The sequence below is a fragment of the Thalassophryne amazonica genome, chromosome 3 (assembly GCF_902500255.1).
Source record: "Thalassophryne amazonica chromosome 3, fThaAma1.1, whole genome shotgun sequence".
Classification (NCBI taxonomy): Eukaryota; Metazoa; Chordata; class Actinopteri; order Batrachoidiformes; family Batrachoididae; genus Thalassophryne; species Thalassophryne amazonica.
In genome coordinates, this window is record NC_047105.1 from 59,796,759 (window position 1) to 59,823,790 (window position 27,032).

At 41.1% G+C, this 27,032-nt stretch overlaps 1 protein-coding gene and 1 long non-coding RNA gene across 4 annotated transcripts in view; one reads left to right on the plus strand and one right to left on the minus strand.

Annotated features, from left to right (window-relative positions):
- eif4enif1 (eukaryotic translation initiation factor 4E nuclear import factor 1) overlaps positions 1-26,438 on the minus strand; it is a 56,892-nt gene extending 30,454 nt beyond the window's left edge. The window contains exons 1-12 of one of the 3 annotated variants that reach the window (XM_034166432.1): positions 26,305-26,438; positions 25,633-25,751; positions 25,480-25,553; positions 17,739-17,866; positions 10,344-10,618; positions 9,129-9,327; positions 8,818-8,972; positions 7,737-7,875; positions 5,483-5,659; positions 1,814-2,085; positions 1,161-1,232; positions 689-875 (exon numbers count right to left, since the gene is read on the minus strand). In XM_034166432.1, the coding sequence (XP_034022323.1) occupies positions 689-875; positions 1,161-1,232; positions 1,814-2,085; positions 5,483-5,659; positions 7,737-7,875; positions 8,818-8,972; positions 9,129-9,327; positions 10,344-10,618; positions 17,739-17,866; positions 25,480-25,553; positions 25,633-25,728 (1,774 nt within the window). In that variant the 5' untranslated portion in view covers positions 25,729-25,751; positions 26,305-26,438. Of the gene's footprint in view, positions 1-688; positions 876-1,160; positions 1,233-1,813; positions 2,086-5,482; positions 5,660-7,736; positions 7,876-8,817; positions 8,976-9,128; positions 9,328-10,343; positions 10,619-17,738; positions 17,867-25,479; positions 25,554-25,632; positions 25,752-26,304 lie in introns of all 3 variants that reach the window. The other 2 variants (XM_034166430.1, XM_034166433.1) reach the window with 2 other exon arrangements.
- Positions 25,632-26,519, plus strand: LOC117506810. Its single transcript, XR_004559554.1, has 2 exons — positions 25,632-25,744; positions 26,309-26,519. It is a non-coding gene; the product is annotated as an uncharacterized LOC117506810 (long non-coding RNA).
- The last annotated feature ends 513 nt before the right edge of the window (positions 26,520-27,032 follow it).

Genomic DNA, 27,032 nt, shown 5'->3' on the forward strand with positions numbered 1-27,032 from the left:
AGCTGCCCCCAGGCTCTGAAATAGTCTCCCCTTTAATATTAGCTCTTCCCTGTCCCTAGAGACTTTTAAAGCCTCTTTAAAAACTTGTTTTCTTTGGAGTTTCCTAAATGAGCGATTACATCCGTTTCATTTTAGTATTTCTTTTGTTTTTACTGTTGCTTAATTCTGACAAATTATACCTTATTTGTAGTCTTTCGGTAGCATGGCCCAAGCTGAAGGTCACCCCTTTGGATCTGGTCTGCTGAGGCTTCTTCCTTCATATCAGAGGGAGTTTTTCCTTACCACTGTTGCCTGTATGCTTGCTTTAGGGGTTGGTAAGGTTAGACCTCACTTATGCATTGTGCCTGAGGCAGCTTTGTTATGATTTGGTGATATGTAAATAAATCAAATTATTTCCTACTACTATACTCTTTAATTTACTTTGTCTTATTGCCTGTTGTAATTGTCATTTTTAATTTATTTATTTACGAATAGGGGGTAGGGTAACTTGGTGCCCATTTTTTTTTTAAATATGTACAGCACTTTCATTGACTGCCGTCGTTTTAAATGTGCTTTACAAATAAAAGCTTGAGTGCCAACAAATACAGCACTCGGAGGCCAGGACACATCTAGCAATTTTGCACTTCTCAAAACAATCTAGCTTGGCATTTTGCTCCCTCAATATGTTCCTTGAAACTTGATAACTTACCAGCGGAAGGTTGCAATGGACTACTGAAGTAGTCTGGTGATGGCATCCTCTGTGAGAATATAGGGGGTGAAGGGCCCTTGGGGATTAGACTCTGTAGAGGAACACCAGTCCCTGGGCCTTCAGAATTCCCAAGCAAGCCTCCAAGAAGTGCAGGAGAACTACTACGAGGAGGACCTCCCAAGAGCTCCTACAGCGATCACATGCAGAGATTAAGACAGCGCAGCTTAAAACAATACTCAGACATTGTCATGTTTTGACTTCTTTTACAGTTCCCTCTGAAAGGTTTGTTACTGTAAAGTGGTTGCAAATACATGAGGCTTCAATGGGTTAAAGACAAAAATTAAGACCATAATTTGTCTCAATAACCCAAACAAGTTTTAAAGTGATAATTGTGAATACAGTTCAATAATGCCTTAAAATGCTACACACAAAATTGTAAAAGCTTAATGTTTGCCTTACTTAAAAAACACACCTGGAATATATTATTTTGCTGTTGTGCAGGCAGCTGCTTTTCAGTTACTGTCAGGACAGCTTCTGATGGTTGCTGTAGTGTCAAAAAAAAAAAAAAAAAATTGGCCAATGTAATGAAACCAAACAAACTACAATCCATCTCAGTAGGCTATAGCAATCCATTGTCAGTGCTTGGTATAATGAGGATAAAACTCAGATGTTTTATACACAGTTTGGGACAGTAAGTACAGTATATTTAAAACCTTAAGCTGCAACACTGCAAGCCCACTGAGATAGCTTTATAGACATTTCAAAGGAGCATTTACAGAATGTCTATCATGCAAGTCCGGTAAGAGTTTTTTTTTTTTTTTTTTTTAATTTTGTTACCACATTTCCACAATAACTGAGTTGACAGATTTAAACATGATTGTTATTTTGAGTACAAAAATATCCAGATCAAACAGACATTCAGAAATTGAATTGCATGAAGTACACTCTGCATTTATACTTCCCAAAAGACAATCTCAAAGGTAAAATTTATGCCCATCTTTGTGATTCCATGGATATTTGAGAAGGCTAAGATATGAAATTTAGCACTAGCTTTACATCTTACGCAGATGTTTTTACTCATCCACTGAGTTGAAATGTAAACAGAATAAAGATGTGAAGACTTACATTGTTTGTTTTGGTTTTGGGATGAGTTGGCAGAGTTCCACTTGCCTTCATGCTGCTAACCAACTTATTAAAGGCTGACATATCTGTGTCACGTGAACGTGGGTGGGCACTGTAACCACCAGTTAACACCTCCTCCAGGTGTTCAGCCATGAAGGGTGTGCCATTTCCTCTCTCTGGAGGTGGCATCTTCCGTACCTGCAGTTCAGACCCAAGTTTCATCCCCTTCATTTCACCCTCCACCTCCTCCAGTGACAACACCACCCCAGAGTTAGCTAGAAAAACAGACATTGAACAAAGCTCATGAGCACATGGCACTGCTCAAAGACAAAAAAAAAGAAAAAAGAAAAAAAAAAAGAGAAGTATATTTACAAGTTAATGTCAGAACATTTGACAGACATTTAAATTAATTATCCAAAACATCTTCATTATACATAATCATGAGATCTGTTTCTACTTGCAATCATGTAGTGGCTTAATGGGCTTAAGCATAGATGCCAAGCCTAAAATGTTTGAAAATTGCATTTGATACTGGATTAGTTATGGGAACAAGAGCTACCGTGGACAGCTAAGCACATTTTTTTGTTGTTGCTGCAAGCAAGACTTAAGACGTGCAACTCCACTCCTCATTAGGGCAGGAATGAAGCATTGTGTCAATTATGTACAACCTCAATTCCAATGAAGTTGGGAAGTTGTGTGAAATGTAAATAAAAACAGAATTCAATGATTCGCAAGTCCTCTTCAACCTATATTCAATTGAATACAAAGACAAGATATTTAATGTTCAAACTGATGAACTTGATTGTTTTTGTGCAAATATTTGCTCATTTTGAAATGGATGTCTGCAACACGTTTCAAAAAAAAAAAAAAGTTGGAACAGTGGTATATTTACCACTATGTTACATCACGTTTTCTTCTAACGTGACTCAATAAGCATTTGGGAACTGAGGACACCAAATGTGAGTGTCAAACACGTATAGTACATTTAAAACCTATAAAAAGGAGCATCCCCAAAAGGTTCAGCCATTCACAAGCAGAGATAGGGCGAGGATCACCACTTTGTGAACAACTGCATTAAAAAAAAAAAATAAAAAAAAAATAAAAAAAAAATAGTACAATGTTTTTCAACGTTCAATTGCAAGGAATTTATGGATTCCATCATCTACAGTCCATAATATAATCAGAACATTCAGAGAATCTGGAAAACTTTCTACATGCAAGCGGCAAGGCCAAAAACCAACATTGAATGCCCATGACCGTCGATCCCTCAGGCAGCACTCCATTAAAAACTGACATTGTGTAAAGGATCTTACCACATGGGCTCAGGAACACTTCAGAAAACCATTGTCAGTTAACACAGTTCATTGCTACATCTACAAGTAGAAGTTAAAAATCTACCAAGCAAAGCCAAACAACATCCAGAAACGCTGCCGCCTTCTCTGGGCCCAAGCTCATTTGAAATGGCCAGACGCAAAGGGGAAATGTGTGCTGTGGTGTGATGAATCCACATTTCAAATTGTTTTTGGAAATCATGGATGTGGTATCCTCCGGACAAGAGAAAAAGACCATCCACATTGTTACCAGCTCAACCTTCAAAAGCCGATATCTGTGATGGTATGGGAGCGCGTTAGTGCCCATAGCATGGACAACTTGCACATCTGTGATGGCACCATCAATGCTGAAAGGTACATCCAGGTTTTGGAGCAACATATGCTGCCATCCAAGCAACGTCTTTTTCAGGGACGTCCCTGCTTATTTCAGCAAGACAACAGAAAGCTACATTCTGCATGTGTTACAACAGAGTGGCTTCGTAGTAAAACAGTGCGGGTACTAGACTGGCCTGCTTGCAGTCCAGACCTGTTGCCCACTGAAAATGTGTGACGCATTATGAAGCGCAAAATACGACAACGGAGACCCTGGACTGTTGAACGTCTGAAGTTGTACATCAAGCAAGAATGGGAAAGAATTCAACCTACAAAGCTTCAACAATTGTGTCCTCAGTTCCCAAACGCTTACTGAGTGTTAGAAGGAAAGTTGACGTAAGTGGTAAACATACTACTGTCCCAGCTTTTTTTAAACATGTTGACGGCATCCATTTCAAAATGAGCAAATATTTGCACAAAAACAAAGTTTATCAGTTTGAACATTAAATATCTTGTGTTTGTGGTGTATTCAACTGAATATAGGTTAAGGATTTGCAAACTGCAGGGTTGTAAATATGCTGGCACGTCACACTTCAGGATAGGAATAAAAGATCTGAAGGATGCAGCTGCCAATTTATCCTTCAAGAGATAGCTCTCAGAAGGGATGCAGAAGGAAATGCATATGATCATGAGATGAAACTATTCGTGAACAAAATTTGATTTCTCAGACTCTGCCAACAGCATGTTCCCTCTTCGTTGCTGTTTCTCCATTTCAGAGAGACATGCATATTCCATTACGCTGTCCATCACTGTCAGCCTTCGCAGATAAATATTAAGATTCACCCTCAGTCCGAGAGACATGACTTTTTTTTTTTTTAAGTTGTGATAAGTTAGTGGCAGAATACTGCAAGACACCTTTATTAATTAGGGCTAGATTTGCGACTATTAAAATGTCAATTTTGAAGATTTGTGTTTCAGAAGAAGTGAACTCGTGTTGCCAGATTTGTTCCATCATTCCCCCTTATCAATCCCTTAAAGTCTGCATTTTATATTGGGATTTTTAATAAAAAAAAAAAAACATGCTTGTTAACATGGTATGACAAGTTAAGCAAGTGATCACCTAACCAAATCAATGAATCAAGAATTTATCAATTTGGGAGGGCAGAAAAACTATTGTTAGTTGCTGCTCAACTGCTATATCAAGTTTTCCTGAATGGGCATCATAATAAAGCATTTCAACATCTGGTTGCAAAGTAAAGACGTTCACTCAACATTACTGCAGTATGCATCAACGTAGCTCGTGCTCAATGCTACAATAGTAAAATAAAATATATATGGAAAGACTATGTTCTAAAGATATTTAATCATGCATGAAAGCATAGCAAATGAGACTTAAAATCAACATGTTTTGCTCAAGAAGGGATTGCCTTTGTGGGCTTGACCACCAGGCCAACAAAACAATCCAAAGGGGAAACACTGCACAAGTTTCTTTGGAGACACACAAACGGATATGGTTTGCAATAAGGCCTGTAGTAAGCCTTGAATCATTTCTCTTCCCTCCACAGAACTGTTAGAACATGCCCACCCCCATTCCCAACAGTTCATGAGCAAGACAAGAGTTGTCAGTTGCAGGCATTAAACTGTATTTACATTTTTACTCAGCTCTTTGCATTTAGCAGATAGACAATGGATTTCTGAGGACTCTGGAACTAGTCAATTATAAGCTAGCTGATACAGTGGAACTTTTTTGTTTTAAACTGTGCACAGCTGATCCCATCAGCTCTCATAAATGAAGCAGAGTAGGTTCTGAGTTTCTGGGAAGAAGAGTGGCTGTGCACATCGTCTCCATATAGAATTAATCAGGTCAGGAAGAGCATCTGGCATAAAGCTGTGCCAATTCACAAGGCAGATCTGTGCTCTGCTGTAGAGACCCCAAGTACCTGGCAGAAGCTGGGGGGGGAAAAACAAAAAAACAAAAACCTCCAAACAAAAAATAACTGCGCAAGTGTTTCAGAGGGCTGACACTCACTACTTTCTCGTAACAGAGCTTTGTTGACCGATAGTGTAGAAAGAAGGGGCTTCAGGTCTATTTTGGCCTTGTGCAGGAGCTCCAGGATGTCCACCTTTTCCTTGGACTCTGATGACTGAATAGGTGTGAAGTACGGCACAGAGCCCTGACTGGGAGAGGTGCAGCCTGGTTCAAGCCCTTGAGAGATACCAATGATACAAAGTTTAGGAAGGTAAACAAAATTAGTAAGTTATGTTTCCAAGAGCCAAACCTTAGAACAAGAAGTCTTAGAGCACAGCTGTGGTCTCAAACTGGTTGTATAAAGAGCCAAGAGAGTGCATGTTTACATTCTTGAGGTGCAATGATGCACCCCCCCGTTTCAAGGCCTGGTTCAACTCTCAGCACAGTCAAATATCATACATCTGTAGAATAAAATATACAAAATTAAAACAGATGGCACAACCTCTTCAGACCCAGCAATGCATCGTCCTTTAAGTGTCAAGAATTTCACAGCTTTATTTCCAAAGAATTATTCAGTTAGCACTAGATCCCATGGTCCACTGCAAAGGACATTCCACTTATGGTATTTGACAAAACTGTTGTGGCATATTTTCACTCAAGAGTATTTAAGGTGCACAAAAACAAAACCGTATGCTGGTGTTGATAGCAACAGGATAACCTTCCAGCAGACAATCCAATCTTAAAGGGATTACAGATAAATTGCACTTAATTATACTCGACAGGGGTGGCCAAGTTCCGTCCTCGAGAGCCACCTTCCTGACACTCTTAATTGTCTCCCTGCTCCAACGAGACTCGTTAGCAGACTTTTAATGAGCCTTTCATTGGATTCATGTGTGTTGGAGCAGGGAGACAACTAAGAGTGTCAGGAAGGTGGCTCTTGAGGACCGAACTACTATCTGTAGTGGAAAATGATCGAAAATTTGATTCATCTGTGTATATTTTTTGCCTTTTTGTAAGTGTGTGGTTAACTTCAGCCTCATGATACAGCTTTAAAACAAAACCAATGTTAAAGTAAAAATAAATAAAATAATTTAAGTAGGAAAACTTACAGAGGCTTTAAACAATCACTCATTTTCAATCACTTACACGGGACCGGGTAACAGGGGCACCCACTCCAGCAGGGGACCCCAAACTTCCCTTTCCTGGGCCACATTACCCACCTCTGACACACAAAGGTGCTTTGACACATGCACACATTTAACCTCCACAGTGCTGTGCAATTTATTGTGCCAATGCCACCCGCTGTGTCCCAGCTGGATGTAGCGCAACGTTGCATATATTAAGTTTTGTAGCAGATTAATCATTTTCTCTCAGTCTGGCTCATGGAAATCTCTAATTGCTTCCGGTGTCGCTGAGCAAATGGGCCCCCTAAAAATCGGTCCGCCCTGCCTTTTATTACCTCATTAGCCATGGTTCACGGATTATCACCTAGTTTCTGTTTAAAACTACACTCCAGTCATCTCTCAGTGACAGATATCTGAAGCTTTCGTACAACAATCATTTCTACATGAATTCAGCATTGTTTTGTAATAAAAGACGGAGAAAGCGATCAGAGCGCTGCAGCTACATGAGCTGCTAGCTGATGCACTCATTGCATTTTGGTCATTTCAAAGCATCATGAGTATCGCCTTGTTTCTGCTTAAAACAGGTAATTATTGCGTACCAGAGATTTTGAATATTTCAAAGTTTTCTTTGTGCAGTTGCACAAAGCCGTGCACAGTTTACAATGAGTTTACGCTCTGGCACAGAATGTTGCGTACCAGTGAGCGGATCAAATTTGTGCGAGTGTCAAGGCATCTTAAGGTTTAACAAATTCAGCAAGAGCTCTTGTTGCTGAATCTGTATCAGCAGCTACATATTTGAACTGAAGTGCGGGGGGGAGTGCACTGGCTAATCTCTAAATTTTATATATGCAGTTGATAAATTGTATTGTCTTATACCTAGTTGGAGACTTCAGACCAGAATTACTGTTCTTCACGTACATTGGGTGTGCTATGATTGTGTGATGTTTCATTAAAATCCAAAATATTTCAGATAAGTTGCATATACAAAACTCAGATGGACAAAGGGATAGGGTGAATCCTCCCTGTTTTTTTTCCCTTCCAGGGATTAATAAATCTGTGGCATGAATTGTGAGTTGATATTCTAACCAAACAAACTATGATATTTTGACTAGTCTGTACACCCCTGTTTGAGACCACTGCCTGTGGTATGCAAAGTCTACTGAGTCCACTGTAGAATCTGCTGCATTTACCTGCTAGTTTTTCCAACTCCTCATGGGGAGTAGATCGTAGACTGCTTGAATGGCTGCCTGAAGGGCTCAGGTTATTGGAAAACCACTGACTGAAACGACTTGCAGATACTGGACCCTCTCCTAAAACATCCTCTATCATCTACAAGACAGAAATAAAGGGGTATGAGTGTGTGTAACACAAATTGGCAGACCAAATTGTTCAGACAACAAAGGTGGCACTTACGTTTAGAGCACTTTCCATCAATTTAGCACAAAGTGTGCTAGGAGAGGGAGGACAGTTTCATTGTACACACTGCTGGCTAATCTTGTGTTGACCTAATGCCATGAACCAGTCAGACAAATTTCCCTTTGTTTGTAGCCTTGTCCACTTTTAGTAGATTTTAATTCAACATACATAATGATGGGCATAAATTTTGCTCGAGAGTTATCAGATACCCTTTCACACTCCATGCAATAACCCAGTGGCAAAAATATTTCAACCATAGTGAAGAAATTCAAGGTTTATACAAACAAGCCAGTTCAGCAGAGGTAACTGTGCAGTTAGAAGTGAATAAAATCCAAACTCAGCACATGAAAAGTGGTTGTTGAATTTGAGTAAGCATGACAATGTCACAGCTCAATGCCTTTAATGGCAACCATGCACCCATTTACACATATGCACATAAAGACTATTACAAGGGATGCATGATATTTTCAAACTATTTGAAGAAAGTTGTCAGTAGCAACTGTGGTTTGAAGAAACACTGATACATTTGGGAACCGCTACTGTTCAGCTTGTAGTATTCACTAGGACAGAGGTATTCAACTTGTTCCAGGAAGGGCCGAGAGGGTGCAGGTTTTCTTGTAACCACTTACTCCACCAGGTGATTTCACTGATGAGCATCACTTTGATCAGATGGAATCAGGTGGTGGAGTGGGTGGTTACAAAGAAAACCTGCACCATCTTGGCCCGTTCTGGAATGAGATGAATACCCCCGCACTAGGATGTATTGATAAACTATAGGGAGTTGTGAATAAGAATCCACCCCTACATGCACACCTTTATTCCATACATAAACCCCACAGTGCACCCCAGACTTACAGAAGCCAGGCCTGGCATGCTCTCTAGGTTGAAGAACTCATTGAAGTCAAAGTCTCTAACAGACTGCTCCTGTGCAGCATCAGGGTGTGGAACCTCCTGATCACTTGTAGACTGCAAAACCATATCTTGCTCAGTCTGTCCACCATTGCATTCCACTGCTGCACAGACACAAATTACTCAAACAGCTAATTGGTGATCTAATGCATCCTCTAGACAGATGTGACACTAAGCCATTATACAAACACCCACCATAAAGCCAAATGAGTGACTAAGCTGCTTAAGAAAACAATTCTCAACATAGTTTGACATGCCTTCTTTTGTAGACTCTGTTCTCTTCCGTGAACGCTTTGACTTGCGCTTGTCTTCTTCCAGGATTTTGTCATCGAATCCAATTAGCTCAATTGTCTCAGATTGGCTCGTAGGACCACCAGAAAACCACTCTGGCTCCTCCTCTGCATAGGAGTCATTCCTTCTTCTTTCACTAAAGACACGTTTATCTCCAAATTCTCTCTGAGGAGGGCAGAAAAACAAAATGTAAGTACATAAGATGCAATTGTGATACATATATGGATGGCAACATTCACAAACTACGATTAAAAAAAACCCTGCTTTCGAAACTAAAGTTCATTGACAGAAAACATGTGAAATTGTGTTCATAAGTTTACATACCCAGGCAGAATCCATGAAATGTTGGCCAGTTTATTGATCATACAGAAAACGTCTTATTAAACAGATAGTGGTCAGATGAAGCCATTTATCATCACATAACAGTGTGGCCACTTTTCGAAAATCACAAATGGCCCTCATCAAAAGTACTCTTGAATGTTTAGCCTCATAAGTCAAAATACCCAGGGTTAATTGTCAATTAGGGATACATTTCTATGCCTGTGACATGTCTGATTGTAATTACTGCCTGTGTACAGTCAAAATTGTGAAGCTCTTGTGAAAGCTCTGCACATTTCACCCACGGCTGTGCCGAGTTTGTTGGCTACTGAGACATGGGGAAACTAAGAGCTCTCAAAAGAGCAGAAAAGTTAGCTGAACTGCAATTCAGGAAAGCGATATGATTTGAGAATGCTCATCAGTAGTGTTCAAAATCTGATAGTTACGATTCGTATCATGGAGTCGATGGCGAGTAGGTAATAGGCTAATGACTACGAGTCCACGTGTCAACACAGGCAGTTCTTGAGGTACAAAATTTCCCGCCGATGATCAACAGGAAGACGCATTCGGAAGGCGCACCCAGCTGTCCACGAGCAAAGAGTGACATACTTACGAATAGCTGTATTTACCCATTTAAAAATTTCTAAAGGTCGACGCAATGCACTGTGTTTGAATACACAAAGTTGAAATGTGGGGCAGCAATTAATAAAGTCAAGCCAACACTGGCAATATACTGTAACTTTTCACCTTCCACTCTACATGAGCATTAATACAGCCCAATATCAAGGCACTAAAACATATTTCTGCCAAAATCCCAAGGAAACTGGCATTATGGAGGAGAGGGGGGAAAAAAGTACACTAACTCTGAATCTTTTATCTTTGAAGTCTCTCTCGCGCTCCCTCTCTTTATCCACACGAGCTTCTCTCTCGAAGGCTCGAGCAGCAATTATGCGACCACTTCCAATTCGGCGCACCCCTCCGAGACGGACACTCTCATTCTCCTTATTTTCCATGGGGCTGACCGGACGACGGGCGTGTGATGCAAGTGCAGCATTGCCTTGACATCCACTTCCGAAACTGCGTCGCTGAGGGCTGAGTATGACATCCAGTTCATCCTCTCTTAAACGCTCACGTGGATCTGAACACAACACAACAGTACTTTTAGATGTTTGGACTACAATCAGACATACACCAAGGTTCTTACACAAAGACTAGAGGCCTTAATTATACAGACACGAGAAAGACATCCTGAAAGTCAGCCAGGAGTCTGCTGTAAGAGCTCCTGGGTTTTTGACAAAAATTAGTCTAGGTTTAAGCCTTATTTTGGGGGGGAGCAGGAGTAACTCATACAGATCGTTACACATACAGCATCTGGAAAGTATTCACAGCACTTTTCCCCCACATTTTGTTATATTAAGCCTTATTCCAAAATGGATGAAATTTACCCCCCCCACACACACTCACAATGCCCCACAATGACAAAATGAAAAGAATTGAGATTTTTGTACATTTCTTATAAAAAAAAAATGTTTTGTTATCCACATTTCATTGATATATTCACCTCTGTTTATATTGATGTTGCAGAATAAACAATACTCTACCTTTTAACAGCTTCTATACATGAGCTTCTGAAAAGAGCGAAAGCTCCCTCCCCGCGTGTGATACACATGCATGCTGACGTCTGTGAGGGCTCTTGTAAATCACTCCATAGGTGTTATGAGGTTACAAATAGGGTAAGTGTACCCATTAAGCCCCCCAAAATCTAAGTTTTGCAATTTTGTCTATATACTGACAATTTGTAAGTGACATCATTTGTTAAAGGGTGAGATTTACCTCTCATTTGAATATTTAGTAATTAGTCGATGTACAATTCAAAAGATGTAATTAAGAAATTTTAGGGAAAAAGTCAAGTCTGGAATGGGCTTAAATGGTATCATGGTACCAATTAAGCCCATGTGTTTGCCAAATAAGCCCATAACATCAGTTACTGATAAACTAAACTTGTTTAATGCAATAATTAATGCATAAAAATATAATTAATGCAATATATTTATAAATGAGTGAAAGTTTAAAAAGAAAATCCCCTTTGAACAAGATCATCTGAACAAATGACACATGACAGTTCCATAGACAACACAGAACAATTAATCTTAATTTAGTTTCATTTCAGGCACTTCAGTTAAAAATAAACAGCAATATATTTATTAGATAACAGTGAACATGTCTTAAAAAAAATAAATTTATATTTACATACCGTATTTTCCGGACTATAAGTCGCACCAGCCACTTTATCGATTATAAAGAAAAATGAACCATAAATAAGTCGCACTGGACTATAAGTCGCATGGACATACAGTTATGTTAACATCAAAAGTTCAGATGATAAAATCGTGACGGCTACCGTTTTCGGATGCATATTTCACCAGTCGCAACTTGTAATCTGCAGAGTATGCTTTTCTTTTTGGTGGCATTTTTTCAGGCCTTCTCCGTTGTCTTGTTAAGTTATCAGTAATGTTGAAATTTTTATTTTTCTACGGTAGTCAGAAGTCGCAGGAACAGTCACACAAGCCTCGAGTGCCCTCTCTTGAGCTGCATTTTACCTACGGATATGTTTGTATTTTGCGGACCACATTGCGAGCCCCTGCACCACCGCTGAACGGTGGTTCTTTTCTAACATATTACCCGCTGTGGACCATAGTACACACCAGGTGTCAGCTGCCGATGTTCGTGCAGCACCTACCTGCGCAACTCATGACCTCCCTGTGGCGTCGACGCCAGCTCCTTCCAAATGCAGATGCTAATCCTTCGCCGATGCTCACCCAAGTGCTCCCACGCAGCTCTCAGCGTCAACTTAAACACTCTGCTCACACTGATATCCAAGGGTTGAAGCTGTTTTGTTAGTCCTCCCGGAATAACAGCAAGCACCGTGTTCGTCTGCTTCACAATCATTGTCTGGGTGAGGTGAGGGATACGCGTCCAATGTTCTGTGATTGATTATCGCGACCAGTGTGACCTATAGGGCGGCCGCCATACTACAGTGCCCATGATGCCTTGCATTTCCGTTTCCGGTGACCATTTTAAAACATAGAGCGACTGTCACGTAAAATTGTTTTATTATGGTAAATTGATTGAGAATCTACTGGTATATTTTTCACTTATAAGTCGCTCTGGAGTATAGGTGGCACCCCCAGCCAAAACATGTAAAAAAAAAAGTGCGACTTACAGTCTGAAAAATACGGTATTTAAATTTACATTTATGCATGGCACCTAAATATAGTTTGTATCCAACATTACAGCATGTGCTCGGTGTAGTTTGCATGCATTTTGATGGTATGTACCATCTAATTCCCCGTAAAAAGAGTTAATTTATGAAAATCAGCTCCACAAAATTTATGATGCATTTATTTAAATATCTGTTAAAATGAATAATAAAATGTTTAATATTTGTAGCTGACAACCTTAGTTCTTGAGGAAGAGTAACATTAACAGGGCTAGGTGTGTGAGCATGAGAATAGCCATGTTTGCTAGCTCATAACACTGATCTTTCCATTTTAAGGGAAATCATAATTTGGCAAAATACTATCTATTGATAAATCAAAATTAATACATTTACCTATTTGGCATAATATGAATGTACTTACCAAAGATGTGGCTGAAAATGAATGAAATCTGACACGTCCCAAAACACCAAATTTTTTGGGTGTCTTGTCAGGGGTCCTGAGACTGTATACGTTGGGGTGGGGCTAACAATAAAGGAAAATGTGATTTGTATGCAATAAAAAATGTCACACAAGTGAACCATTTGATTGAATGAAGTAATGGATGGCAAAATATATATTTTGCTTTTTTTGCAAACTGACAAAGTTGAAAGTGGGCTTAAAGGGTACATTTACCCTACACCATTTTCAGTTTTAGAAGTGTTTATTTCTCACTAGCTTTTACATAGTGTATGAGAAACATGTTAGATTTACACAAAAATGCAGGAGTATCGGAGCAGACTCTGCCATGTTGGATTAGCAGCCAGAGAGGGACCAGCCAGTGACGTCACAGTGCCTCACTACTCTCATTGGCTGTCAGTGTCCTTCACAGAATCCTGTATGGTTTGGACTATGACAATGTTACGGAGTTAAAACTGCAAGAAGGGTGACAAAAGTCTTTCAGTTTGGACATGGGTCAAAAGTTACAATTGCTCCAATTTTGGTATAAAAAAAGTGATGCAAACTACTGGTGGAGATAACAGGATTAATAAATGGAATAGTGTTGACTGTGTTGAATACTTAGTCCGTAAAGGTCAAACAAGGTCGACATCCATTGGATTGTATGACGCGACCTTACCCCGTAACGTGATAACCAAGGAAGACATGGCGCAAACTACTCTTAAAACCCTACTAACTCAGCCAATAATGTGTCATTCTTTACCAAAATTGTATCAACTTTAACCTTTCACCCCTGTCCAAACTGAAATTGACCTGTCACCATTCTTGCCATTTTTACCCCATAACATTCAGTCACCTGTTGAAATCTGTGATCAGACATATGATTTTCAATATGATTGGAGTATCTTAATTTTTACCCCTGTATAGTTCTGCAATTGACTGCTACCTGGTTGCCTATTGAAACTTTAAGTGAGTGGCCAATCGTTTTTTTCAAAAGAAAAACGGAGTGTGTGTGGTAATTATATGTACATGTGATTTTAGTTTTATAATAAATCCGCAAAAATTTAAAAAAGACAACAGTTTTATGTTGTCATTATCAGGTGTTGAGTAGAGCTGAGGGGGGGAAAAAAAACCCCTCCATTTTGGAATAAGGGTGTAACATGTAGACAAAGTGAAGCACTGAATACTTTCCAGATGCACCGTGTGTTATATATGATTCACTAAAAATCCAGGAAGTTCTCACGCCAAAAACTCTGAACTCACACTAAAGAAGGGTATACACAAAGGCAAAATTTAAAATAAAAATTTCTTGTCATTTACAAACATGCTTCTCCAAAAAGCCCCTTTCACACCGGGCTTGCATTCAGTTGTGATTCATACAGAGTACGCCGGCTGGTGTACGGTTGCATTCCTAGTCTTGTTTACAGTATGCCAATGGCCAAGTATTTAGTCCTTGCTGCTATATCGACCTATTTTTCTGCCTCTCAGTTTACTCCTGCCTACTTTTTGGGGAGTTTGTGGCATTGTGGAAACACGCTCCATTCTAAAAAACAGTACACGAAAGAAAACAGCACTAATATTTTCCAGACATACAGCGGGATACACTGCTGCCTCATCAGGGCTTGTAACATCATAATCACAAAGTTCAGAGTCCGTTGCCCACTCCAGAGTCCACCCCCCAAAAAAGAAGAAAATTTTGCCATATACTCAAGCATACTTAAACATCTTGTTTGTTGCTTCAGCATTCTCAAGACAGCGTGCGAGGGCCATCTCTCACTCTGCTCTTTTTCTTCTCTGGATTTTGAAAGAAATCCAATTTATGAAATGAAAGAATGTAAACCAGCATGGAGTGAGGGTATTCCTTCTCAGGGCCATCCAATTTCTGTACTCAAAGTGAGAGCTGTGTCCAGTTGCTTGGTAGTAAGTCAGACTCGCTTCCGGTGGGGATTGGCCTCCGCCAGGGCTGCGCCTCGTCACCAATCCTGTTTGTGATATTCATGGACAGGATATCGAGTTGTAGTTGGGGGGAGGAGGGTTTCCAGTTTGGTGGGCTCAGGATCTCATTACTGCTTTTTGCAGATGATGTGGTCCTGTTGGGTTCATCGGCCTGTGACCTCCAACACTCACTGGATTGGTTTGCAGCAGAGTTTGAAGCAGCTGGGATAAAGACCAGCACCTCGAAATATGAGGCCATGGTTCTTAGCAGGAAACTGATGGATTGCCTACTCCGGGTAGGGAATACAGTCTTGCCCCAAGTGAAGGAGTTCAAGTACCTCGGGGTCTTGTTCATGAGTGAGGGGACAATGAAGCACGAGATTGGCCGGAGAATCGGTGCAGCAGGGGCATTTGAGAAGAGCACCGTACTGTTGTGAGAAAAAGGGAGCCGAGCCAAAAGGAAAAGCTTTCTATCTTCTGGTCAATCTTCGTTCCTACGCTCACTTAAGTCTTGAGGGTTGGGTCATGACTGAAGGAACTAGTTTGCAGGTACAAGTGGCCGAAATGGGCTTCCTTAGGAGGATGGCTGGTGTCTCCCTTAGAGATAGGGTGAGAAACTCGGTCTTCCATGGAGAGCTCTGAGTAGAGCTGCTGCTCCTTTGTGCTGAAAGGAGCCAGCTGAGGTGGTTCGGGCATCTGGTAAGGATGCCCCCTGGGCACCTTCCTAGGGAGGTGGCCCAGGCACATCCATCTGGGAGGAGACCCAGGACTAGGTGGAAAGATTATATCTCCACACTGGCCTGGGAATGCCTCAGGATCCCCCAGTCAGAGGTGGTCAATGTGGCCCAGGAAAGAAAAGTCTGGGGGTCCTCTGCTGGAGCTGTTGCCCCTGCGACCCCGATAAGCATTTTAAGATGAGAGTGAGAGAATGTAAACGATGTTTTTCTGATTATCGGATTATTCAAGTGAATGTAAATGCAGGAGATCAGATTCTGGCAGTTATCTGGTTATTAACAGGATGCATCCCTGCCGTAGACCAGCTCATGCACATGCAGTGGCTCACTCAGCCGTTATGAACACACAGGCAGCTGAGGGATCATTTCACCACTTGCGAGCTGGTTCGATTACTTGTCTGAGCACACACATGCGCAAGTTCCATCACCTGTTGCATGCATGCATGCATGCATGCACGCACGCACGCACAGCAGGCTGCATGGATCATGCCGCCACACACGCACGCACATCAACATCAATGTAATTCATAAAGAATGCAGGACGTCTCATTTTGGGAGGCAAAAGTTTTGGTTGATTGTAGTTTATTGTTCGAATTACAATGTTTGGAAAGAAGGGTCATTTGATTTAAAATGGCCTTTCGCTTTGAAGTTAATTCCGACCAGACTAACATGACTTGGCAGAGAGCGGCGCAGCGTTTGGAGCTGTACAAATGGAATGAAGGATGATTCTCGTTTCTTGCCTGCAACAAGACAGGAGTCCCAGTTAGTGACTTTAATCCATACAAAAGTGACTCATGATTGACATCTTTTAATGGCTTTGAGAAGGGTTAAGAAGCTGACCTGCGGCTTCTGAAAGGCAGCAAAGCAGAAAACCAACGGAGGAGGGGGTCAATCTTCGAAGCGGAGCCTTTACAGAAGCGGTTGATTACAGAACCTCTGCAGGGTCTGCATTCAACGTTAGAGAAATGATCATTTTCCCGACAAACACCCTTAAAAATTACGGCCACTCTGAAGGACTGATAAAGGAATCATTAAGCAAAAAGGCTACCAATGTTGGTGGATTGAATCATTTTTTAACGATTCTTAAAAAGAACTGGTTCTCAATACCCAACCCTACTCTGGATGCATCCCTGCCTGTTTGTCTGACACACTCTTTGGATGTGTACAATAGCGCAGTGTTGCATAGACTTGCTTAAAAAAGAAATGCATACTTCTTGCGTTAAGTGCTCTATGCTGAAAAAATTAAATGTTTAATTTTTTTGTGTCCGTCTCGCGTACCCTTTGCGTCCCTCAGCATACTGCTGCATAAACTCTGCGTAGTCAGTACTCCACATTACACAACTGTACGGAAGCCCGGTGTGAAAGGAACTTATGTTGTAAACATGAAATTGCAGGCATGTGCGCTTTCTACTGCCATTTTTTTGAAGCCAAGAGCAGATGTAGACATGAATCAAATAAACAACCATAAAATCTTTGTGTCTAGCACTATAAAGTCGAATAAGTTCACACAGCTCAAACACCACAGCAACAAAACTGTGCACAAGAATTACAATTCTACTGAATGCTAAACAGACAAGTGGAAAAAAAGAATCTTGTATCATTTGGGAGCTTCTGTTTTGTAATTATGAAGAAAAGCCACTAATATAAAACCATACCATCTAGCATACGTATGTGTTGGAAAATAAATGCATGGGTTTTGTGCATACAGTTACTTTATGGAAAGTATTTTGTAAACTGCATCCAGTTTACAAAATACTTTCTATAAAGTATTATATATATATATATATATATATATATATATATACACACTTATCTTCTCTGAATGTTCTATTAAGACAAATTTCAATTTCTAAACATGACTTCACAGACAAGATAACAGACATTTAGAATGTGCCCAGCAGATTACAGCTTCAGACTCATAACAGTTTTTCACCTGGAATTCTTCGTTTCAGAGGAACTCTGTCATCTGTGCAGTCCTTCTTAAAGCCATCTACTGGAGAGCTACGCTCTGAAGTGGGATACAGTGAAGCATGCCACTTCTCAGGGTCCCATATGCCATCACTGGAGAGGAGAAACAAACCCTCAGATTTAAAAATGAGAAATGACAATTAGGAAGACAATACAAAGTAACATTGGGTATTCTGATCCAACACAAGACTTTCCTACATTGAAAAGAAGAAAGAAAAAAAAAAAAAAACCCAAACAGTCACAATTGTGTGCTGGAGAATTTTACCCCTGGCAAAAATTATGGAATGACTGGCCTCGGAGGACCTTCATTCAGTTGTTTAATTTTGTAGAAAAAAAAAGCAGATCACAGACAGGACACAAAACTAAAGTCATTTCAAATGGCAACTTTCTAGCTTTAAGAAACATAAATCAAGAAAATTAATTGTGGCAGTCAGTAACGGTTACTTTTTTAGACCAAGCAGAGGGAGGAAAAAAAAAAAAAACAATGGACTCACTCAATTCTGAGGAATAAATTATGGAATCACCCTGTACATTTTCATCCCCAAAACTAACACCTGCATCAAATCAGATCTGCTCGTTAGTCTGCATCTAAAAAGGAGTGATCACACCTTGGAGAGCTGTTGCACCAAGTGGACTGACATGAATCATGGCTCCAACACGAGAGATGTCAATTGAAACAAAGGAGAGGATTATCAAACTCTTAAAAGAGGGTAAATCATCACGCAATGTTGCAAAAGATGTTGGTTGTTCAGTCAGCTGTGTCTAAACTCTGGACCAAATACAAACATGGGAAGGTTGTTAAAGGCAAACATACTGGTAGACCAAGGAAGACACCAAAGCCTCAAGACAGAAAACAAAGCAATGTCTCTCAAAAATCGAAAATGCACAACAAAACAAATGAGGAATGAATGGGAAGAAACTGGAGTCAACGTCTGTGACCGAACTGTAAGAAACCGCCTAAAGGAAATGGGATTTACATGGGTAGGCAACCTATGGCACGCATGCTAGCAGTGGCACGTGGCGGCATAATCACTGGCACGCACAACACTGGACCAGCATCAGCAAAAAAAAAAAAAAAAAAGTGACACCACGATCTTCCAACCACATTCGCTCCACAGCACTCTGCAGAGAAAAGTGCAGAGATGACAGAGCCTCCGGCAAAAAAAAAACTAAAGCTAGGGCATTCCAGCCCTCCTGAATGGAAGAATATGGTTTTGTTTGCGTCAAAGATCGCGCTGTATGTACCTTGTGCTGTGACAACGTTGTGTGCCAAACTTCCAGTATTAAAGTAGACCTGCATTGAAATAAATGCAGTCAGATCTTTGGACCAAAAAATGACTTACATTTACACATAAGATCCTTCTGAATGTAGTAAAGTAAATCTGGAAGCCCAGATCTGTCATTCAACGGAGAAATCTTCATTTAAAAATGACAAATTTACAGCTAACATTTAGCCCTCCGCAAAACTGTCCCTCTCATCATGGACTCTGCCGAGACGTCACGGAGAAGACCCTCTCTCCCAGCATGCATTGCACGCCAACTGTAAATTTGTGGATTTACGTCAGTTTGCATCTGCACCTTTTTCTTGGTGAGTACACATTTCTTATTTGTGCTTAAATTATTTTGGGGGACTTTTTCCCCATACGCCCGTTTGATTGAGTGGTGTCGCAATGAAAATCTGTCTTTCGCCTCCGGTACCATCGCGGGATATGGAGGAGACCCGCAAAGAATCCCAGTCATTAAAAATATATAAACCTCTCTCAGTGTCCATGGAGCTCTGGGGCTCCGATTGCCGAGACGTGCGGTGCTGTGGATTTTGCCGCAAGAAGTCTGTCCTTGCAGCAACAGGTGTACCGGCCGCTTCGCATTAAAACAGCGAGCGTAATCTCAGGACTTGTGCCAAGTGTGCTGCAGCTCCATTCAGTAGACAGAGAGGTGATGCTGGTGTTGTGCGCTGAATCTGGCACAACACCGGCTGCAAAGCAGACACGGGCGGTGTGAGTGGCCCGCGTCGGCGGTTAATGAGCCCGCAGACTTAATAAGCGCAGCGGAGGCAGAGAGCGGGAGAGGAAGAACAGCGCCTGCTGTCGTCGTTGCTGATCTGAGCACACAGATCTGTATCTCACATTCATTGCAGCTTACTTTTGGATGTTGAAACCAGGACGTGTACAAGTAACATTACTAACAGATAAAATCAATTTCAATGCAGGATCAGACTGAAGGCAGGAGCGCGTCATCTTGTCCCTGACGTCATGGAAATGATACGGCTGTACAAACTGTTTTCACAGAGGGCTAAATTTTAGCTGCAAATTTGTCATTTTTAAACGAAGATTTCTCCACTGAATTACAAGTTTGGGCTTACAGATTTACTTTACTGCATTCACAAGGGTCTTATAAATACATATCAGCTATTTCTTTCTGAAATCTGACCACATTTATTTCAATGCAGGTCTACTTTAAGCGGCATTTCGAGACGAAACATCAGAAACATATAAAGTCCCTGCTGATAGAGCCGAAACCATCAAACGTGCTATGGCCAGGTATGGGAAACAATCCAGCTCTCTTAAAGTGTTTGTGAACACCCAAGGCCATGTCACAGAAGCCAGTTATAATCTGGCTAATTGCATTGCTAAACATGGGAAGCCTTTTACTGATGGGGAGTACATAAAGGAGGCTTTTCTCAGCTGTGCAGACTCTTTGACAACTGCACCAGAGAAGTTCAGCATTGGCCCTCGTCAGGGTTTGGCTCAACATACCTTTGAAGACGGACCATTCTGAGGCATGTTTACAATTAAAAGTGACAAACTACGAACCCTGGATAAAAATACTCAGCCATGAAAAGCAAGGACAGGGATCACACTGACTGGTAGGCAAGATACAGTATATTAAGACATAGCGTATGATTCATTTTAGTCTCAGCCCACAGATTAATTAAATACGTTGCTGTTTGCTTTGAATTTGTTGAACATATTCCTGTAGTTTGTGACATTTTTACCATTAGTGTTGATAGTGGCACACTCTGACTAGAAAATTTGAAATTGGCACTCAATGTCTCAAAGGTTGCCGACCCCTGAGCTAAACGAAGCCATCATTAACACCTAAACAGAAAAAAACAAGGTTACAATGGGCTAAGGAAAAGCAATCGTGGACTGTGGATGACTGGATGAAAGTCATATTCAGTGATGAATCTCGAATCTGCATTGGGCAAGGTGATGATGCTGGAACTTTTGTTTGGTGCCGTTCCAATGAGATTTATAAAGATGACTGCCTGAAGAGAACATGTAAATTTCCACAGTCATTGATGATATGGGGCTGCATGTCAGGTAAAGGCACTGGGGAGATGGCTGTCATTACATCACCAATAAATGCACAAGTTTACATTGATATTTTGGACACTTTTCTTATCCCATCAATTGAAAGGATGTTTGGGGATGATGAAATCATTTTTCAAGATGATAATGCATCTTGCCATAGAGCAAAAACTGAAAACATTCCTTGCAAAAAGACACACAGGGTCAATGTCATGGCCTGCAAATAGTCCGGATCTTAATCCAATTGAAAATCTTTGGTGGAAGTTGAAGAAAATGGTCCATGACAAGGCTCCAACCTGCAAAGCTGATCTGGCAACAGCAATCAGAGAAAGTTGGAGCCAGATTGATGAAGAGTACTGTTTGTCACTCATTAAGTCCATGCCTCAGACTGCAAGCTGTTATAAAAGCCAGAGGTGGTGCAACAAAATACTAGTGATGTGTTGGAGCGTTCTTTTGTTTTTCATGATTCCATAATTTTTTCCTCAGAATTGAGTGATTCCATATTTTTTTCCCTCTGCTTGGTCCAAAAAAGTAACCATTACTGACTGCCACAATTTTTTTTCCTGATTTCTTATAGTGTTTCTTAAAGCCAGAAAGTTGCCATTTGAAATGACTTTAGTTTTGTGTCATGTCTGTGATCTGCTTTTTTTCTACAAAATTAAACAACTGAATGAACATCCTCCGAGGCCGGTGATTCCATAATTTTTGCCAGGGGTTGTATAAGCAACATCACAAAATGATAACACCTTTCTGCCACAGTAGTTGCTTGTATGTATTCTATCAAGAGGTAATAAATATTTTGTGATGGGATGCCTGAATTAACATGAATTGTGGGGACAATGGAGTGTGAGATTGGCCGGAGCAAGTTCTGTATTGCATTTGTTCTTCAATATTGTTGTGACGAAATGGGTACTGAGCCAGAAGGTGAAGCTCTCGATCTACTGGTCAATCTTCGTTCCTACTCTCACGCATGGTCATGAGGGTTGGGTCATGACTGAAATTACTAGATCACAGGTACAAGTGGCCAAAATGGGTTTCCTCAGGAGGGTGGCTGGTGTGTCCCTTAAAGATAAGATGAGTTGGGTTGCTTGAGTTGTGTCAAGCAACCCAATCCAGTTGAAGATTCAAGCTTCTCTACTATAAGATGAGAAGTTCAGTCATCCGTGGGGAACTCGGAGTAGAGCCACTGCTCCTTTACAATGAAAGGAGCCAGCTGAGGTGGTTCAGGCATCTAGTAAGGATGCCCCTGAGGCGCCTCCCTAGGGAGGTGGTCCAGACACATCCATGTGGGAGGAGATCCTGGAGAAGACCAAGGACTAGGTGGAGAGATCTCTACACTGGCCTGGGAATGCCTCAGTATCCCGCAACCAGAGGTGGTTATTGTGGCCTGAGAAAGGGAAGTCTGGGATCCCCTGCTGGAGCTGTTGCCCCAACTACCCAGTCCCAGATAAGCAGCGGAAGATGAGCGATGATGAGATTGCCAACAAGCTGGTCAACCTCCGCTTTCTGCACATGGTGTTGACAAATGATGCATGCATATTTCATTTATATACTATACATGAATAATCTCCGACAAAACATTTAACAGGCAGGTACTAAAATCTTTGATTTCAGACTTCACAAATGTTTAACTTAAGCATTATTCACTCTGTCTGCTTAAATATGTTAGCGGGCTAAAAATGACTGGACCTAAATTTATCAGCTAATTAGACAATGAAAACATTAGCTTTTATAATGAGCGATTAGCAGAACTGCCTGTCACACGGGAGACAAGCGTCTGAGTCTGACGGAAGACTATATTTAAAAAAACAAACAAACAAAAAAACTCCATATCAACTAACATTTCTTGTTTAAGTTAATCTTTGGATTCATGTATCTCTAAAATTTGGCTTATTTGGGCTATTAAGGTAAAAGTGAGATGTCAGCACCACCATAACAATATCCACAGCCTATACTAAAACAGGAAACCCTGGCTGAGGGACTCTTCAAAACAACTTCTAGTGAGGTTATGAATGAATTCCTTTCTGAAACATCAGATTATTCCTACCAGTGTAAAACCATGTGACACTGCAATTAAATAATCCATGTTTTTTCCTCTCCCCTCATTAAAGATAAAACAACCATTAACCATAGGAGGTGGAATTTTTTCATCAACCTCTCACTGAAAGCAATGGAACAGCTAGTTTGTCCAGCTACTGACTGCCGATATATGAAGGCTGTATCCGTATTATCCATTCATCTACTGTTCACAAAGTGCTGCACACCAGCAGTGTTTGTACACTCAATTCTATCTGAGCCTAACCCCCCCCCCCCCAAAAAAAACAAACCACAAACTAAAATCCAACAATAGATAATTTGTGCTATAGTAAAATCAGTTAATCAGTTCAGTTTACCCTTGCCGGGACAGTGTGCGCTACAACTCGAACTGCAAGCTTTCAAACTGACGTCATTGTCATGCGACTACAACCACTGCACACCAACTACATCATCGTACTTAAGACACAGAAGAGACGAGAAAGACATTGTGAAGACTCTTGCTTTTTACTGTGTTGGGGTCACAATAATTTATTTTAGGGTGGGCGTTTAATAAAAATATTTTAAATTGGACGGCCATTTAACCGACTTTCTTCAAAAAAGGGGGTGGGCTGATGCTCTGTCAGGAGTGGTCCAGTGCGGATAGATATATATATATATATATCTTGTATTTTATTTATTTTTAACATTCTCTTGATGTCGATAACTTGTTTATTATGACGTGTGCAGCTGGCTTTGTTGGTGAGGTCACCCTTATAAAGAGTTTCAATCTCAGTGGGCTTTATATCTGGATACATAACAGTTAAACACACACATGAGGTCTGTCAATAAAGTAACGGTCCTTTATTTTTTTCAAAAACTATATGGATTTGAATCACGTGTGATTACATCGGCCAACCTTGAACCCTTGTGCGAATGCGTGAGTTTTTCCACGCCTGCCGGTTGCGTCATTTGCCTGTGGGCAGGCTTTGAGTGAGCACTGGTCCACCCCTCTCGTCTTTTTTTTTTTTTTTCATTGTTCAGGAATGGCTCAGACTGCCACTTTGCTTGATCAAAATTTTTTCAAAAACTGTGAGGCACATCTGAGTGGACACCATTCGAGAAATTCAGCTGGTTTTCGGTGAAAATTTTAACGGCTGATGAGAGATTATGGAGTGTTACTGTCCCTTTAAGGACTCCCCACGGAGCCGCAGGGCGCCCCGAGCCGCCGTCGTCTGCCTGTTTCGAGCTGAAAACTTCCAAATTTAAGCCTCTGTTGACCCAGGATGTCGTGAGAGAATAGAAGTCTCAGAAGAGCTCGGGATCAGCAGTTTATCTGCACATTCCACTGTTAAAGGAGATTTTGTAATGAAAAGACGTGGACGGATTCGCGCGTCGGCACCCAGCCGCTCATTGCGCGGCGCCACAGCAAAACACCTCCGTTGGAAGCATTACAGGACAAGTTTGAACATGCCCAGCTGTTAAACAATTTCTCGGATACTCACTCGACTGAAAGCCATCGAAAACTGCCTGAATCTTACAAATGGTTATCAACACGGAGGTGTTTTGCTGTGGCGCCGCGCCATGAGCGGCTGGGTGCGCAAATCTGTCCGCATGTCTTTCATTACAAAATCTCCTTTAACAGTGGAATGTCCGGATAAACTGCTGATCCCGAGCTCTTCTGAAACTTCTCTGTTCTCTCATGACGTCCTGGGTCAACAGAGGCTTAAATTTGGACGTTTTCAGCTTGAAACAGGCTGGCGACGGCGGTTCGGAGCGCTGTGCGCCCTGCGGCTCCGTGGGGAGTCCTTAAAGCGACAGTAACACTCCATAATCTCTCATCAGCCGTTAAAATTTTCACAGAAAACCGTCTGAATTTCTCGAATGGTGTCCACTTCGATGTGCCTCACAGTTTCTGAAAAAATTTTGATAAAGCAAAGTGCCAGTCTCTGAGCCATTCCTGAACAGTGGAGAAAAAAAAAAAAAAAAAAAAAGACGAGAGGGCTGGACCACCTGCCCACAGGGGAATGACGCAACCGACAGGCGTGGAAAAACTCACGCATGCGCACAAGGGTTCAAGGTTGGCTGATGTAATCGCACGTGATTCAAATCCATATAGTTTTTGAAAAAAATGAAAAGGACCGTTACTTTGACAGACCTCGTATATGCATGCATGCACACACAGGAACATGGATTTAAAATCTTCAGCCTGTAATCAAAGCAGTTGTGCCTCCAGTTCCTTACATGCTTTCAATTCTGAAGTCAAGTGATATCACTAAATATATAGTATCTTATTTTGAAATAAGACATTGTGAAATAATATAGTTTTGGTTACCCCAGGTCACCATATTGCTGTGATTGTGATGATTTTTACAGTCTCACCTGTCATATTTGTCAGAAAGACATTCGGGCCTTTCGTTCGAGCAGGGCAATTCTTTGATTTCCAGAAGCTCCTCCTGTGTAACAGTTTACAACATTAAATATTGTGCTAAACAATATGATCCAGGCCAATTATGTGGTCGAGTTTGTCCTTACCTTTGTGTATCGGTGAGGTGCTACAGGAGCCAGCAATGGCTTTACTTGGTCAACACCATCACAATTCCTATATTCTGTGTAAACACTGCCCTCCATGACCAGTTTCAGATAAGTTCCTTCTGCAACACCAACAACATTACATCGGAAAGAAGGCAAAGTTTAACAACACTGCTATTAGGTCAAACAAAACAACTGATCTGTGCCTTAAAAAACAATAACAGACATGCGTAGCATTAACAAGGTTCAACTTAAGTTCTACGTACCAGTAAAGACCTACAAACAAATATCACAACCGTTAAACTCAAGAACGTCAAACGAAACAAGAACGCCTTCAGGTGACATCCAAGTGTAATTTCTGCAGACGTCAGCTCATTAGCTGATTGACAACAACCACAGACGTGGGGCAACACATTTCCATAAGTCACCTAATTAGAAAATTACCTGCAATGTGTGTTCACTGTTGGGGGGAAATAGATGGGGGAAATAGATGGGGGGGGGGGACACTCCGAGAACTGCGAACGACTTTAATCATATCAATAATCACAACAAACAAACTGATCAAAGTTAAGCCAAGTGGCGTCCAACAAGTACTAACCTCTTAACATCAGTAACATTAAAACGGTTACATACATACAACTAGTTAATACAACAAAAGACAAAACTAAAACTTACTGAGTTGAACGCTGTGTGAAATATTAGAGACCCCCACACACCTTGGTTGGTTGGCTGGCTAACTAGCTAGCTAAAGGTGCTAGGCTCCTAGCTAGCTAGCTAGCTAGCCGAGTCGCCAGCAAATACCAAACGCTAAGCCGGTTGAGTTTTGCAGTAAGTCAAAGAAAGTCCAACAAATCGTTTCGCGGTAACCTCCCTTAATAGCACGCGTAAAATAAATACATTCGCACGAAGACTGCAAATTTCCGCTAATCGCCGCTTTAAGGAGGTCCTGCGAAATATTATATTGTGTCCCCGGCGCCTTTATAGAATTTTTAAAAACTCACTTCGTAACTTCTGTTACATATGAAATGCACACAGAAGTAAGATTTATATCCGAAACGATCGAAAAGCTGACTAACTTCATTTGCTGTAAATGAACTTAAGCTATAATAAGACATAATTAGCAGGCATTCTATGCGGGCAGCTACTGATTGTTTGGGTGAGTTTGATTTGTTTCACTAGCCTGGAACCGAATATAAGCTAACTGGTGCTTCAATGACTTCTGCTTTGTCCCGCCCTCACGGGCTGTCCGGCATTATAACAAACGCCTTCTGGATACAGCAGTACTTGACGCGCGTCACGTTGGTTACTACAGTGGGTTTTTTTTTTTTCTCTTACTCCAAGCGCTGTGATTTAGAATACACAGTTGTAACTTTGTAACTTGCCGACTTATTGGCTTTTATTGT